General features: G+C 38.1%; 1 protein-coding gene and 1 long non-coding RNA gene across 2 annotated transcripts; one reads left to right on the top strand and one right to left on the bottom strand.

Annotated features, from left to right (window-relative positions):
- Positions 1–110: 110 nt before the first annotated feature.
- helz2b (helicase with zinc finger 2b) lies at positions 111–14,166 on the top strand. Its single transcript, XM_026169129.2, has 18 exons — positions 111–248; positions 1,095–1,202; positions 2,502–3,010; positions 3,101–3,733; positions 4,032–4,830; positions 4,992–5,067; positions 5,173–8,599; positions 8,717–8,802; positions 8,916–9,038; positions 9,114–9,269; positions 9,372–9,516; positions 9,607–9,735; positions 9,923–10,115; positions 10,608–10,754; positions 11,485–11,694; positions 11,811–11,967; positions 12,456–12,623; positions 13,279–14,166. Exons 1-18 carry the CDS (start codon positions 111–113, stop codon positions 13,389–13,391), a joined length of 7,317 nt encoding a protein of 2,438 aa, XP_026024914.2. The 3' UTR covers positions 13,392–14,166.
- A 151-nt stretch (positions 14,167–14,317) lies between these two features.
- Positions 14,318–16,198, bottom strand: LOC113023059 (uncharacterized). Its single transcript, XR_003272491.2, has 3 exons — positions 15,994–16,198; positions 15,697–15,820; positions 14,318–15,285 (listed from the first exon to the last, which is right to left on the bottom strand). It is a non-coding gene; the product is annotated as an uncharacterized LOC113023059 (long non-coding RNA).
- Positions 16,199–16,247: the final 49 nt, after the last annotated feature.

Genomic DNA, 16,247 nt, shown 5'->3' with positions numbered 1-16,247 from the left:
TTCTTTTGCTAATTTGACTGATTCATTTCACTTATTATTTGTCGAACTTGTCATTTGATCCTAGACCCCAAACTTGTGAGTACGGCAGTAAGTGCCCAAAAGCTCATTCTATGGAAGAGCTGCAGGAATGGATGATGCGTGCTGCAGAAGAGAAGGAGATCAAACATAACATTCAAGCCCAGGGTCTCATGTCTTATAATGATATGCTCTTGGAGGAATACAAAAACAGCAGTAATGAAGTGTACATTGTAAGTATAAGGCTTGAATCCACTGTAAACAATCTTCATATTGTCTTGAAGAATTTTGTATTTGATAGGGTATGTTGGTGGATCAACAAGGTATGCTACAGTCTTTGGCAGCATTTCCATCACAGGAATTTTCTCCAGTTACTGAAAGCACACAGGCTGAAATTAAGCATAAGGGTAATGACTTTTTGCAACTGTGACATGTTGCAGCCCTTAACATTTTTGACTGACAAGGTTGTTGTTTTAGTCCAGGTTCTAGAATGAAATAACTTATGGTATGGCTGAAATTTGTGCTAAAGCCAACAAAGTGTGACCAGGCATGCTATAGCCAGAAGTGATAAATACAACTTGTGCTTTACATTTTGTCACAAAGTTTTTACAAGGATGGAAAAAAAATAATTTCTTGAGGAAATAGCCTGTCAATTTTCAATTTTTAAACAACGAGTTACAACATAAACCGCTTGCACACAAACATCAACATGTGCAGACTGCTCCAGTGTGTTATGGAGGGGTGGGAGTCATTATCTATGAATGGCAGCAAGTCTTGCCACCATTCTGTCACTGATCACCTCCACCAGAGTGGCGATCTCATGCCAACAACAGACTCGGCCTTCCTGATGAGTTTGTTTGGTCTGTTTGTGTCCTTTGCTTTAATGCCTGCACCAAAGAAGATGGTGCTCGCAACAACAGACTGATAAAATATATAGAGCAGCAAGCCTGCCCAGAGCATAATTAGCTGACTTAATGCAATGAATCTTACTTTTTACATGTTGATTTATGAGTAGAATTTTTTTATTCATCTTTTGACTATTCTAAATGATGTCTTTCACTTTTTCAAATGCTGAACAGATGTCTGAACATGTTGACGATGTCAGCATCTCTTGCGATGAAGATTCAACTGTGGAGTGTCAAGAGATTAATGCAACACTAAAATGGAATTTTCAAATTGAGACAGAGGTAAGACTTAATGTTTTTTTTATTTTCAGAAAACATGTTCATTGCAGTTTTTTTGTTTCAAGTGTGAAATTTGTGTTCCCTGTGTCCAAGCACAGGTTTCACTATTTTGGGACCACAGTCACGAAAATAGTGAAATTTGCGCAAAATTGGACTCACACAATCAGCATAAAAGAAGCCAAACTTTTCGTTTAATAAAATGTATCTCAGAATAATGACACTAATGGCAGAATCCTCCAGCCTTGAAACAACACATTTTCTAAACACTGTTTGAATGCTTGAGCCTTGATAGGGTCTAATAAATCCAATTGCATCCTGGGGGAGGCTGGGGACCTGCAGTCTGAGTAGACCATGTTTAATTAACATCTCCTTTACAGAGGTAGCCTATTACAGCAGAAGCCTGAGAAGTTTACCACTGCTAGAAAACAGCAGTGATAGAGGAAGCTGTAAGGTTGAAAAAGGATTGGCTGGCACAGGGTTTTCCTGAAGCAAAAAACAGTTTTTCTTCAGTTACTACTGAAGAAAAAACATGGATGTATGAAGTGTCTAGGGGAGCTATAACTAAAGCTTTTTGTTTGGCCTCAAGTTCTAACAAACAATCTGGTAACTCAAGAAGGAGAAACAGGGCTTGGCTGTTCACACATGGAGACTGGTGATCCCAAACAGGAACTTGGTTTAATAGTGGAAAAATACTGGGGAGCTCCTGAACCCAAGCAACGCATCCTCAGTACAGAAGGCAAAGTCTGAAGACCTACCTGGGGGAAATCTTGCAAATTTTCCAGTAGTTAGTTGTGGTAGTTGCAAAACTCCTCAATGGCAAGGTGTAGGATGTGAATGAGATTTTGTGATGAGATGCTAAAGTCTCTGAATGTGGTTTAGGCTGACTCCCCGTTCAGTGTTGCGGAGAGGTACCTCAAAGGTGTTTTAAAGGGTCCATTAAGAAACATTAATTACTATGATTTTTAAATAATGGTTCATTGGTGATTAATAGTAAATTTATATGTCTGAATAAAAAAATATGTAAAAAAGAAAAATGAAAAAAGGTTGTTGTTTTTTTCCTTTTTCTTTTTTAAATAGTTTTTTATTTTTTGCTTTTATTTGAATAACAAGGATATTTCTGAGTAACCCCAAACATCTGAATGGTATTTTAGACTGAACAAAGTAGACTTTCAGGCTTTAACAGTTAGATCTTTTACCAAAACACTAATTTTGTGTGGTCTGGTTTCACTGCTCAATGCAAAATTTGTATTGCCCAAGAAAGGTTCGAATTATGTTACAGTATCCAAATTTGTGTTCAAACAGAGAGAGCTTGTGCATGTGGCATTGCTAAAGCAAGAACCAGGAGCTTCGTTCACCCTTGGTGATGCAGATTCCGAACCTTGCATCTACTCATCAGGTGAACCTTTTCTCAGGGAGGATGGGACCTATGACATTACCCTATCATTCACATCCATCAACCCAGGCTTGTACAGACAATGGTTAGTGCTTGATTTTGACATGAGACCAGTGCTCTTGAAAAAACTCAAAGTCAGAGTAGGCCATTCAGTAGTCACTGAACAACCAGCTGTGAGCAGTGGAGCAAGATTTCAGAGTTGTGAACGTTGGCACAGAGGGAACAGGATAATCATCCCATGTTCGTCGAGGACAGAAGAACAGGATGAGTTATTAAAGATGTACAAGCCTCCACAGATTAGTTTCCTGTATAAATCCTCCCACAACATTCAAACACCACTGAATAATGAAAACTACAAAGAAAGAATGCACCATTTCCTCTACAATGAAGAATGTGCAGAAGACCAGGTTGTTTCAAGGTAACAGGTTTTTGTATATCATTTAAAATTTTCTGTTTGAATTTGCACATATACTCAGTTGCCTAAGTTTTTTTTTTCATATTTTTTTAGACTAAATGTTTGTGGAGAAATTACAGCACTGGATACATTATACAGTTTGCAGTTTGGTGTGGAGGCTCCTTGGGGGCAACTTTTTGGTGTTGTCTTGATTCCTTGTCACATTACACAAGACAGCCCTGAGGGACTGACACTACAACGAAGCATCCGATCTGCCCTGATAGCCCCTTTAACTTCTCGCCCAAACTCTAAAGTCTATGAAGCAAGCGTGTTGCCATACAAAACAACTGAGAATAAACTTTTTTTGCTACTGTCAAAGCAATGTTGCTTTGATCTTGCACTAAAAAGAAATGAATCATATCAAATGGAGGTGCAATTCCAGCTGGACCGCCTCAACTACTGCACCATGCACAGGGCTGTCGATCTTCTTCCCGATACAAAGACTGTGCTGCCAGTCCTTAAAAGTTGTGTAATTCCTGTTGGTAACATTACCTGTGAAAATCTCAACACAAAGCAGCAATTAGCAATTGAATTTATCACAGGGAATTCTAATGTCAAAAACCTTGTGGCACCCCTCCTGATTTATGGACCTTTTGGAACTGGGAAGACATTCACCCTTGCAACAGCAGCCAGAGAGCTTTGTAAGGATCCTCAGAACAAAGTTCTAATTTGCACCCACACCAACAGGTAATATATTGAAAATATATGCATCAGTCTGGGCAGTTTTCTCTTTATTCAAAGTTTGAATAATTTTAGACTTATTCAGAGTCTAAAATTGGGTTAAACTTTGTTCTAAAGTGAAGGGTTGGTATATCTCAGTTAACATTACACTTTGGTAATATTTCAACAACATTTTAATAACTATACATTTCTTTAAAGAACAAATCATTTCTGAGTAGATAGAGCAGGTCACTAACTAGAAGGCACTTAAGCACAGAAAAAAAATATAATCAAATGCTAACATTTACTTGTCATTTCCTTTCAGTTCAGCAGATCTATATGTCAGAGAACATTTCCATCCAATCATCAGCAAGAAAAATGGTGGAATCAGGCCAATCAGAATAAAAGCAAACAAACAAGGGACTGCTTTGCATGCTACTGATAGCATTACTTTGAAATACTGTCTCCTTTCAGAAGAAGGACATTATTTTCTACCACCTACAAAAGCTGCTCTAGATCAGCACAACATAATCATAACTACCACAACCATGGCAAGACATTTTCATGACCTAAATCTTCCAGAGGGATACTTCACCCACATTCTGATTGATGAAGCCTCTCAGATGCTAGAATGTGAAGCCCTAATGGCCCTTGGTCTTGCTGGGTCAAACACAAGAGTTGTTCTAGCAGGAGATCACATGCAAATGGGACCAAAGCTTTTGTCCGTGCCTGACCATGATCGTTCCAATCACACACTCCTCACTCGCTTGTTCCACTATTATCAAGGCCAAAACTGTGATGCTGCTAAGAAAAGCAGAATCATTTTGCATGAAAATTATCGCTCAACCAGAGAAATTGTGGAGTTTGTCGCCACCCATTTTTACGTTGGTAAAAATGATTTCATCAAAGCTGCTGGAGATGTTCCAGCTCCTACAAACTGCCGTGCTCTGAAGTTTCACCATGTCAGGGGAGAGTGCCTCTTGGAGACAGTATCGATGTCTTGGTATAACAACGCAGAGGTGACAGAAGTGGTTGAAGTAGTGAAAGATATTCTTAAACACTGGCCAGCAAGCTGGGGTCACAAGGACCAAAGCTCAATCTGCATTCTGTCAGAGGGATTTCAGGTAATAACTTTTTGTGTTGAGTCCAGTTATAATCAGACTAAAAGATAAACATTAATCACAGTAATGATAAATACAGGACTTTAAGATTAATTTCAAGACACACATGTAAAGATATGATTAATAACATTTAATGTTTTTTCATTGATTTCCTTGATTTATAGGTTCCTCGAATTAGGACAGCACTTTCAAGCAGAAACCTTGCAAACATCAAAGTTGAGAGACTTGCAAATGTTCAAGGTAAAGACCCCTTGCCAGATTCTTCATTACTGTAGACAGAAAGGTAGTCTAAACTAACATCGCTATTATTAACATTTTCAAATAACACCTTGCATGTGTCAACAGGAAAACAGTTCAGAGCAGTCATAATGACAACTGTGCAAACATGTGACAGCCTAAAAACATCTCACCTGCCTGGTCTGGAGATGTTCAATGATGCCCGTGTTTTAAACACTGCGATGACAAGGGCTCAATCCCACGTGGTTGTAATTGGAGATGCTGCCGCCCTGTGTTGCTTTGGGAAATGTTCAGGAATCTGGAAGAGTTTCATAAACCACTGCATCAACAGCAACAGTGTTGCACCACAACATTTCACTAAAGAGTTCTTTGAACAAGATATTATGGAAACTGTAAAGTTTCAGAAGTTCGAACATGTGGATGAGAGCCATACTCTAGATGATGCGATTCTTAAAGAGCTGAAAGATGATTATGAGCAACTGAAAGCAGATGAAGACAGTTTGGAATTTCAGATGACCTTTTCAAATCACGATGGGTCAAGGGCACTATACAATTTCACCGATACTGGCACAGATCTTTTAAAGATGTGTAAAAAACAACCGGAGATTTACAAACATGGGAAGTTTTTCAGGGAATCACACAGGAAAGGCTACGTCATACCATTTCATAATCCGACCAAACAAATAAGCATCGTGGGACAGGCAAATCTTGGTAAGGCCTTTACTGGAGATCAAGTGGTCCTCCACAAAACAAAAGTTGTAAGCATCACCAAGAAAGAAGAATCAGCACGTGTACTTCTGTGCCTGCTTGAGGATGAAGATCACAGCAAATCACGACAGAATTCTGAAAGCAAATTTATCAGAAGGATGATGATACCGATAAAAAAATCGGAGCCCAAAATATGTATACTGATTTTAAAGAAGCAGCGCAACTATATGCCAATATGGGAGGAAATTGATGGAGAATGGACAGTTGCAACACAAAAGTATATTGATGAAAATCTAAAACAGAACAGTCTATTCAAGGTGCAAGTGATTTGCTGGAACAAAGACAATTTTTTTCCATTGGGGTACATCATAGATATTCTTCCAGTTGGCAGCTCTTTGGATTCTGGACTAAAGATCCTGAATGAAGAATTCAAAGTTGCATACCATCCATGCAAATCAGACAAGGCTGTTTACAACACTGATGAAAACAATACAAACAGACAGGACTTGCGTAAGATAATCACTTTTACTGTGGATCCTGCAAAAGCAAAGATCCTGGATGATGCTATCAGCGTCAGGGAACTTGAAGATCATTACGAATTGGGACTCCATATTGCTGATGTGGCAAGTGTTGTGAAGCCAGGTGATGATTTAGATAGGGCTGCAGAACAAAGTGGCACTACCTACTACTGTGCTGAGGAGAAACCTATTTACATGTTTCCCCAGGACTTGAGCATTCAACTCAGTCTGCAAGAAGGTCAAGATCGCAGGGTGGTCTCACTGATGTTCAAAGCAGAAAAGGATACAAATAAGATAACAGGAAAACCCAAATTTCAGCTGTCTACAATCAACTCTGACAAGCAGCTGTCATATTTAGAGGCAGAGGACATCATCTCCAAAAGCTATAAAGAGACCCCCAAATGTGATACTGTTGAGCATTGTGTAACGGTTGCTTATTGTTTTGCAAAAGCTCAAAGGAAGATAAGACTTGAATCTGATTGGGCTTATTCTCAAACCGATGCTGACAGATTGCCCGGGCAGCGCAAAGCACATCTGATGATTGAAGAGCTTGCTGTGTTATTTAACCAACATGCATCCAAGACTTTGATCAGCTGTGACAAAACCAGGTATTCCACACCACTTCGCTGTCAGGCAAAACCAGATCCTGTAAAGGTAGAAGAATTCAAAGAGGAATGTGGAGAATTTATACCATTGTCTTTTCTCGTGCGGCACAAAGTAGACCATGAACAACAAAGCCCAAAGTGTCAAAACTTTCGCATACTCCCTGAAGTGTGGAAAGAAATTGTTGCAGCTACCAGAACAGATGATACAGACAAAATGATAGATCTAGTTGCTGCTGACGAAATCCACCCTCTGGTACAACCAGTCACTCAAAAGTTCAGAAGGTGCTTCAGTAAAGCTTACTTCATCTGTTCAAAATCATCTCCTGAGGCAGAAATAGGGCATTATTCTCTGAACCTAAAGTCTTACACAAAAGCTTCCTCACCAATACGGCAGTACATGGATGTCATCTTGCAAAGACTCTTGCATTCTTACATATGTAATACAGATGTTCAATACACTAAATCAAAGATCATGGCTTTGTGCAGTCAATTTCAGGAGAGCCTCAAGAATGCCGAGAAGTATGAACAGAAGGCTGAGCAAATTTCATATGCAGTGAGCATGAAAAAACAAAGTGCTTCAAAGATAGCCTTTGTTGTTCATGCAAATCCTGAAGAAGACAGTTTTGCAGTAGCATTTCCCTTTAACAAGAACATATTTGTTGGGAATTTGCGAATTATGTACAAAGATTTGCAACTAGACGATCAACCATTTTACGATGAAGAAAAACACAGTGTCACTCTTAAATGGAAAAGGCGGATCTATTCAGCTGATGCCATGCAAATCCACCAAGAGCTGAAAATGATGGCAGATAGTCATCCTTGCATTGAGGTTCCATTGAGAGTATGGAAAGATACTATTGAGGCAATTGACAATGGAAAATTAGATCATGCAAAGCGTCTCATAATGCATGCTGATGCTGATTTGAAGGAACTGGGAAAACAAACTGTTTTGCCTCAGTCCTCTGAAGGTTACTATGTTCAGGCTGAAAAGTGTCTCTCTGAGGAGCAAGAAATACCAGAGATGCAAACTGAGCATTTTGTTGACATCCAACTCGAGTTGCAGCCAGGTGACATCCTACAGGTCCAATTGACTTCAAGCATTAAAAGAGGTTATCAAATGCCCACTGTTCAGTTGGTACACATTAAACCAAAGTTTGAAATGTGTGTTGACCATGTCAACAGCCCTATCACATGCTTCTCCAGATTGGCAGATATTCCTTCAAGGACTCATTACAATGATACCAAGGAGTATATACGGATCTGGAAACCTTTGTGTGAGATGGAATCTGCTGCCAATGCAGTGAATGAAAGTGATATCATTATCATTGAGAACCTCCAGGTAAAGTTTAACCAAGAGTTGGAAGGCATACTCAAAGGAAGCTTTTTCTTACCGCTACAATGGATCAACGAATGGGCCATTGAATTTAACCTTCGAAACTGCTTTCTGTGCATACGGAAAAGAGGTCTCAAACTGGAAACTTCAAATGTGGAAACTTCAAACGTGGAAAATTCCACCCTGGTAGACCCAAAAGAGTTCACATGGGTAGCCCATGGTTTCACAAGTAATGCAGAAAAATTAAAAAATGGTGGAAGTAAAGTGGAGTTCTACATTAGTCACCTGCCTATGGAGACCATTCCTGAATGTGTTTTTCAGAAAAACACTCATTTCACTGTTGAAATCATTCCAAAACTCATCCCTGACATGTAAGTTCAATTGTAGTTCAGTTTTATATTACATTGCTTACTGGATAGTTGAAACTTTTTTTCAGTTACAAATTTTCTTATTTTGATTGACACTGATTTACTTCTTTATTTATGTAGCCGGAAAGAAAATGCTGTAGTCAACATTACATCGGCATGTGACTTTGTTAAGGCTATAGCACTAGGGCAGCGCATTCCAAAAGAGGGTATGTCCATCATTCATCAATAAATAGTTTGATACTTATATCCACATTAGTTACACAGAAAATTACAAGCTCCAAACCCAGAATTTATTTAAATCTTTTGCATTGTCTTTCAGTTAAATCAAGCTTAAATATTGTGAGGAGAAACATAAATGGACTGCCAGAGCTGAACCAGAGCCAGCATCGTGCAGTAGATAAAGCTCTAAATAATACCTTCACACTGATACAAGGACCCCCTGGTAGGTGTGTCAACTTGTGTACCTTGATGGTTCATATTTTCTGCTAAGTCTTAAACCATTTTCTTTGCCTCTTAGGAACTGGAAAAACAGTAGTAGGTGTGTACATTGTACACAGTTTTTTTGAGCACAACTCTAAAAACAAAATGAAATTGGATGACCCAAAGGATAAGGAAAAGAAAAAGGTCATTCTCTACTGTGGGCCATCCAACAAGTCTGTTGATGTTGTAGCAGGCAAGTTATGTTGATTCTCTGCAGAATTTAATCTCAATTTCATCTTTGAAGTGGTCATCAAAACCCGTCGTGTTCCGTGTGTCTTTTATTGCTGTAACACAGGGTACTTAATGAGGTTTAAGGACAGCCTAAGGCCCCTCAGGGTTTACAGCCAAGAAGTGGAGATGCTTGATTTCCCCTTTCCAGACTGCAAGCTGCAGTTTTCCCAAAGAACCCTTCGCCAAGATCATTCCAAACCAGAGCTCAGGTACTGCAATCATATCAGTTGGTGACTAACTGCTTTTGGATTGTTTTGTTGATTGTTAATATAACACTGGCCTTTTTTACATTAATTTAGGGATATCACTATGCATCACCGCATGCGTCAGGACCAAAACATTTATTCAGTTAAAATAAGAGACTTTGATAAACGTATTAAACTTGCTTTTGAAAAAAAGGGAGAACTGACTGCTGAAGAAGTGAAAGAGTAAGTTATTTTTTTATTTTTTTATTTTAGTGCCTGAAACATTATTTTTTGACCATTTAAATTAATGTATTGTTGGAAGATTTTGGAACATTTTTTAAATAAATGTTAGTGAAACTATTATTTGCAATAAAAGCAATCAATTTTGCATAAAAATCAGTTGAAGGAACTGTATGGATTGTTTTCCTAGATACAAAAACCTTCTCAGAGACGCTCGGGCATATGAACTACAACAGCATGACATCATACTGTGCACATGTACGCAGTCTTCCACCCCAGTCTTGACTAAGACTGTCACTGCACGTCAAATTCTAATTGATGAGTGTGCTATGGCCACTGAACCCCAGGCCCTGATTCCACTAGTCTGCAACAAACCAGAAAAGGTTTGGACATCATCAAATGCTGTGTTTCCTTCCTTGAGTTGCCCTGCTAGGCCTTTATAGAAACCACTGCTGCCTGTTCTGAGGTCTTTCTGCATTCTGTCTTCTTTAATAACTAAAAAGCATGCTCTCTTGGACTGAAACCAGGGGGTTTAAAGAAGTTTATAAAAAGAACCCCCATCAGTACTAAATGTGGTTAATAAGTAAAAGATAAAATGATGTTGCTTCATATTGCTGACAAGACATTTAAAAAAGATATACTTTTGCACAGAAACACACTAAGCAGTTTTCTGTTGGTTAGAAGTGTAAAACAAGGTTCAAGTGGTTCACCTAGGACTACTACTTCATTTTCATTTATGACTACTCCTAACTTCAGGGTATGATTTTTTGTAAATAAGACCCCAAAAAAGAGGGTGCCTCATCGCTGCTTTGACAGTAGTCACTCTATTGCTAGTTACTCACTCTGTCTTACACTATCACCAATATAACTTTCAGATTGTTTTGATTGGGGACCACAAACAGCTACGACCCATTGTGAGGAACGAATTTGTGAGGAAGCTTGGAATGGCCAAGTCTCTGTTTGAGCGCTACTATACAATCCATGAGAAGAGGGCAGTTATGCTGGACATCCAGTACAGAATGGTAAGAACATTAACTTTACACGATGTATAGCACATAATAAATATACTGGATTACAAAAGTTTAAGACCACATCAAAAATCTAATCTTACCATATTAAAGTTTTTATGCTAAACTTAATAAAGTACACACACATGCGCAATCCTGTATGTGTGTGGGGGGAATAGAACAAGAATTTAAACAGCAGATTAGTAAAATTGCCCGTGGGAACACATTTGTAGCCTGCCATGGAAGTAGGTTTCAAGTGATTCAGGTGAATTTGATCTACTCAACAGAGGCTTGTTCAAATCAATAATTTTGCTGTCATTATTCACCTGGATGCTTGACCTGCATGTCAGTCAATTTTTCATCAAAACATTGTTGGAAAAGTAAAACATCACTGACTATGTGGGGGTATAAATATGGCCTCAGTTATCAGATTTGAACAAACTTTTGGAGTCTCTGCAGCTCTATAGTTAAAGGGGGCCAAACAAATACGCTGTAACTATTTACTACTGACAGGTTTCACAGATTCACTCAAATCTTACTCACTCCATTCGTCACTCAAATTGTTTAGATAGAGAGTATCTTGCCTATATTAAGTCTAATTGACAATGCCAGATTAACAATTTGTTAGTATACTTATTAGTATAAGTATCTTGCCAAGTGGTCTCATACTTTTGGATTGCACTCTTTATACACTACATTGACTACCACATTCAAATTCTAACTAAACTGTTATTTACTTTGATAGCACGAGGACATATGTAAGTTCCCATCAAATGAATTTTATAATGGAAACCTGAAAACTGGAGTGGAACAGCAGAGGAGTGTCTTTCAAGTTGACCACAAGACAAAACCCATTGTTTTTGGGGATGTCAAAGGAAAGACGATAAGTCTAGTTGTCAACACAGCCCAAGGCAACCAAAACTCTAAAGCTAATCTTGAAGAGAGAAACAAAGTGGTACAGTATTGGATGTTCTTTTGTTTCCTCTTAAACAGTAACATTTAAATATAAAAAAGCAAAAGTTACTGTAAAGCTACTGGATGCTCAACTATTTCAATTTGGTTCTCTTGCAGATTACCATTGCTGAAAAGCTAGTGAAGACTGCCAGAATTGCACAGCAAAGTATTGTGATTTTATCACCTTATAATGCCCAGGTGTCAGAAATCAGGAATGAGCTGAAGAAAAAGAAGATGGAACAAATCCCAGTTACCACGATCACAAAAAGTCAAGGTGAGCTACTCTGTTACCCAACCACAAAACCTTTCCTAAAGTTTCCTAAAGAGGAAAGGCTTCAGAATATGTTTCAAAATATAGTAAAATATATTTAGAATAAATAAAACATTAAAACTATATCAAAATGTAATATAAGATAAACAAAACATAATTTGGAAAAAAGCCAACAGAACAAAAAAACTGTTCAGTTTAAAAAAGACCCATGTGTTGTAGTTTGCAGTTTGTTTTGGAATATAAAACCAAATATAACTGACTTCATTTAATTCAGTTGACATGGAATTCTTTTTCTGGGTATGATTCAGGAATTTCTCACAAAATCATGAAACCAGAAGAACTACAACAAAGGATAATAACTAGGAAATTGGGGGATTAGGATCAGTTTGCATAATAAGCAATACTCAAAAGTGTCAAAGGATAGACACAGGAAAAAGTCAGTTATGCTGTTTAATGATAGCAAAATATGTGACAACAGTCTTGTCTTTTAGGAAGTGAATGGCGTTATGTCATCTTATCTACAGTGTGCTCTCTACCAAATGAAGAAATTGAGAAACAACCAGAAAGAAGCTGGCTTTCCAAACATCTGGGCTTTGTTGGTGATCCCAATCAGATAAATGTAGCCATCACCAGGGCCAAGGAGGGACTCTGCATCATTGGTGAGATAATGCAGCTGTGCAGATCTGTTTTTAAGAATTATGCAGACGTTGCTGAGCTCCTAATATATAGTTGTCTAAGAAAATCACTCTTGTTTACACTATTAATTGAGTTGTGGATTTTTTGAAATTACTACCACTGTCATATTCCTAACCTAGTTTCACTGAATAACCAATAACGATTATTTTAAAGCATGTTTTAAAACATTTTGGTAATTAAAACCTAAAATGTATTCAGTTATAAATATAATTTATTATTGTGTAGAGTAAACTATTCAATTCTTCATTATTGATACTCATAAGTCATAATAAGTTTTAATTTTAAACATTCACAATGCTACTTGTACATGGCAAATACCTCACCTGAGTAAAAAGTCTGACTTTGGTGCGTTGTCTGCAATTTGTAGGCAGCTTGTATGCAGGAGGCCATATTAGCAGTTGTAGTCTTGTTTCATATTTGCTTTTTGGGTGGTAAATGATGATGCAAATCAGCTGTATTGCCACTGTATTTTTGGCAAGACGTTTTTATACAGGTCAGTTTGATGACCAGATCATTATCTAGTTTTCAGCATCACTTTTTAAAAGTGGATGTTTCTAAATTCAGCAACATTACAAAGATGAACGAAGCAGTCTCTAACATGTGTCTATTGTTTCAAAGGTGACCAAGAATTGCTCATGTGCAGTCCAACTTGGAGACATCTCTTGAACCACTACACTCTTCACAATGCAGTGACAGGTGCAGACAAGATTTCAGTGTGTTCAGCCACCTGATTGATTCTGTGCTTTGTGAAGTTTGCAGCAGCAGACCAGAGCTCCTACGGGGAAGCTAGTACAATTTTATGATTTTTTTTATGTCATTAGTTTTCTTCTTTTTTTTCAGTTCTGTTTTTAAGTTTATATTGGAAATATTTCTTTTATAACATTCACCTTACTCATTTGAAATATGAATAGTAAGTAGGAAATCCTACAACACTTCATTACATGAATTGCAAATATTGAATTTTGTATCACAGTGGATATTTCAGTTGTGTATCGCTAGCAGGAGACTTGGCATGTTATTATAGATCTTTTAAGTTAATTTAGGTATACTTGAGCTGTATGAACTATCAAATTGTCAGTAGTTCCTGCTTATTGATGAATTATTTTGTTTTCTTACCTGAAACCTTGGTTTAGCACTTAAACAGCCTCACCATTCAGTGAGCCTGTCACTGTTTTTAAGGAAATATTATAATATTGCTTTTTTTTTTTCATTTTACATTTTTTTATATTGTATCTTCAGGGATCAGCTTTAGCTGGAATTTTGGACCAAAATCCTGGTTGTTTGTTGTATTGTTGTATGTATTGACATGTGTAAATTATAAGTTTGAATTTAAATGATATTGCTCCTTTATACCATGTTTCACATTGAACTCTGTCTTCAAATATATAGTGTAATAGTAATAATGCTCTCAAATTGATCAATATTCACTGTGGGTTTTGTCTTTGATTGGCTAATGAACTGTATTGAATAAATAATTAATAAACTGCTCAAAAAAATGTAAACACATCCAAACTCAATCATGCTGGATATCTTTGGTGATAAGGACTGTTAAAAATGAAACAGTGCCACATTTATTTTGATGGAAATTAAAATCATCAGCTTACAGAGGGAAAAATTCAAAGACATCCAAAAAATAAAAGTAAAAACAATTTGCATGCTAGTCCATTTTGCCAAAGTTTCATAGAGCCACTCAAAATGGTACTCAAAATAGTGTGCACTATTGAGCCTGACAGTGCTTTGTAATGAGCTTTTTTAAAAGGAAAAAAGCTCATTACAAAACAAAGCTTCTTCGTTAGCCCTCATGCCATCTCTTTTCAACACCAAAAATATTACTCAAGAGGACAGCAGCTGAAATATGAAATCCAAAGATTCTGAACTGATCGTGCCCTGGGGGATCTCCTCCCAGACTTGTATCAGGGCATCACTGAGCTCCTGGACAGTTTGAGGTAGCATTGGATGGCCTGAAACATGCTCAGATGAGTTTGGGGGCCAGTTGGTGATATCAAATTCTTCATCCTCCAAGAACTGCCTGGATAGTCTCACCACATGAGCCTGGACATTGTCGTGCATGACCTATGCCACCAGCATAGGGTCTCACAATGGGATTTCATCCCCATACTAATGGCAGTCAGGGTTCTGTTGCCTAGCCTGTAAAGGTCTGTCCCTGGATATACCGCCCCAGACCTACCACCAAACCAGTCCTGTTAAACAATGTTAAAGGGAGCATAATAAGCTCCCAAGCCCTTTTGATGTCTGTCACATGCACTCGGGGTGAACCTGTTCTCATCTGTGAAAATCACAAGGTGCCAGTGGTGTACTTGCCAATTCTGGTATTTTATGACAAATGCCATTCAAGCTCCACAGTACAGGGCAGCTCACTAAATGACACCAGGCCCTCAGGCCACCCTTGTGAAGTTTGCTTCTGATTGTTTGGTTAGATATACTGTATTTAAACCAGCCTGGGTCACTTTGTAACTCTGGTGCTCCTGTGTTGCTTCTTGCACAAAGAAGCAGACACTGGTCCTACTGGTGGGTTAAGAACCTCCTATGGCCCTGTCCAGCTCTCCTAGAGTAACTTCCCATCTCCTGGAATCCTCTCCATGCTGTGCTGGACACACAGCAAACCTGTTGAAAATGAAACACATTGATGTACCATCCTGAAGGAGTTGGACTACCTCTGCAGCCTCTGGAGCATCCAGGTATCATCTCATGCTACCAGTAGTGACATTGATCATATTCAAATATAAACCTATGAAAAAACTGCTGGAAAAGATGAGGAGAAAATTGTCAGTGGCCTCCACCATTCCTCTGTTGTGGGTTTCTTATCCTTGCCATATAGTGCAAGGATAAGAATAGTGGTAATTTCATTAACAACAAAGCAGCTGAAACTGATTAATAACCTCCTCTAATACAAAGCTTAATTGACTTGATGCTATACTCAGATTAACAATGTAGTATATATATGGAAACGCTTCGAGCAGAGAACCCATGTCAGTACAAGCTTCAGTGTTTCGTAAAGCTTAATTTGTCCCTTACTGCAGTGCAATTTCAAGACAGCTGCGATCAACTCTCCCACTTTTCCTTAAGGATGACATTTTTATCCAGGTCATGGACGGGGATGGAAGTATGCCTTCAGCGAGGGACACGCCCACGAAATCATCTATTGAAATCATGCAGGAGGATTAGAAGCCAAGCAAATATAAACAATCAATCTAAATGTTAAACAGATGTTTAAACAGAAATTAAATTTTCTGTTAATATCAGCAAATTAAATATTTACAACATGCATAATTCATAATTCAATACAATTTAAGTACTTGCAGGGCCAGTCACCTTTTTCCATGTTCACTGTGACATTAAGTTTTGTAGCTACAACACCAATAGTAAAATTCTCACGGAAGCAGCAGAAAAAAAGGAAGTGTGTGTGTGTGTGTGGAGAGAAAGGGACAGACTGTTATGTAACGCAGGCCTTGCCTTTTATTGTGAAGGCCTTTGCCGGAAATGCTTAATGTTTCCTCACTGTCGTTTCTTCCTGTTTGTGTTTCGTGCGATATCGTTCCACATTGCTGTGGAAGTTTTCTGTGTTC

This window comes from Astatotilapia calliptera, chromosome 5, assembly GCF_964374335.1.
Source record: "Astatotilapia calliptera chromosome 5, fAstCal68.1, whole genome shotgun sequence".
Classification (NCBI taxonomy): domain Eukaryota; kingdom Metazoa; phylum Chordata; class Actinopteri; order Cichliformes; family Cichlidae; genus Astatotilapia; species Astatotilapia calliptera.
The sequence above is the reverse complement of the archived record's forward strand: the minus strand, read 5'-3'. Positions and strand labels throughout refer to the sequence as shown.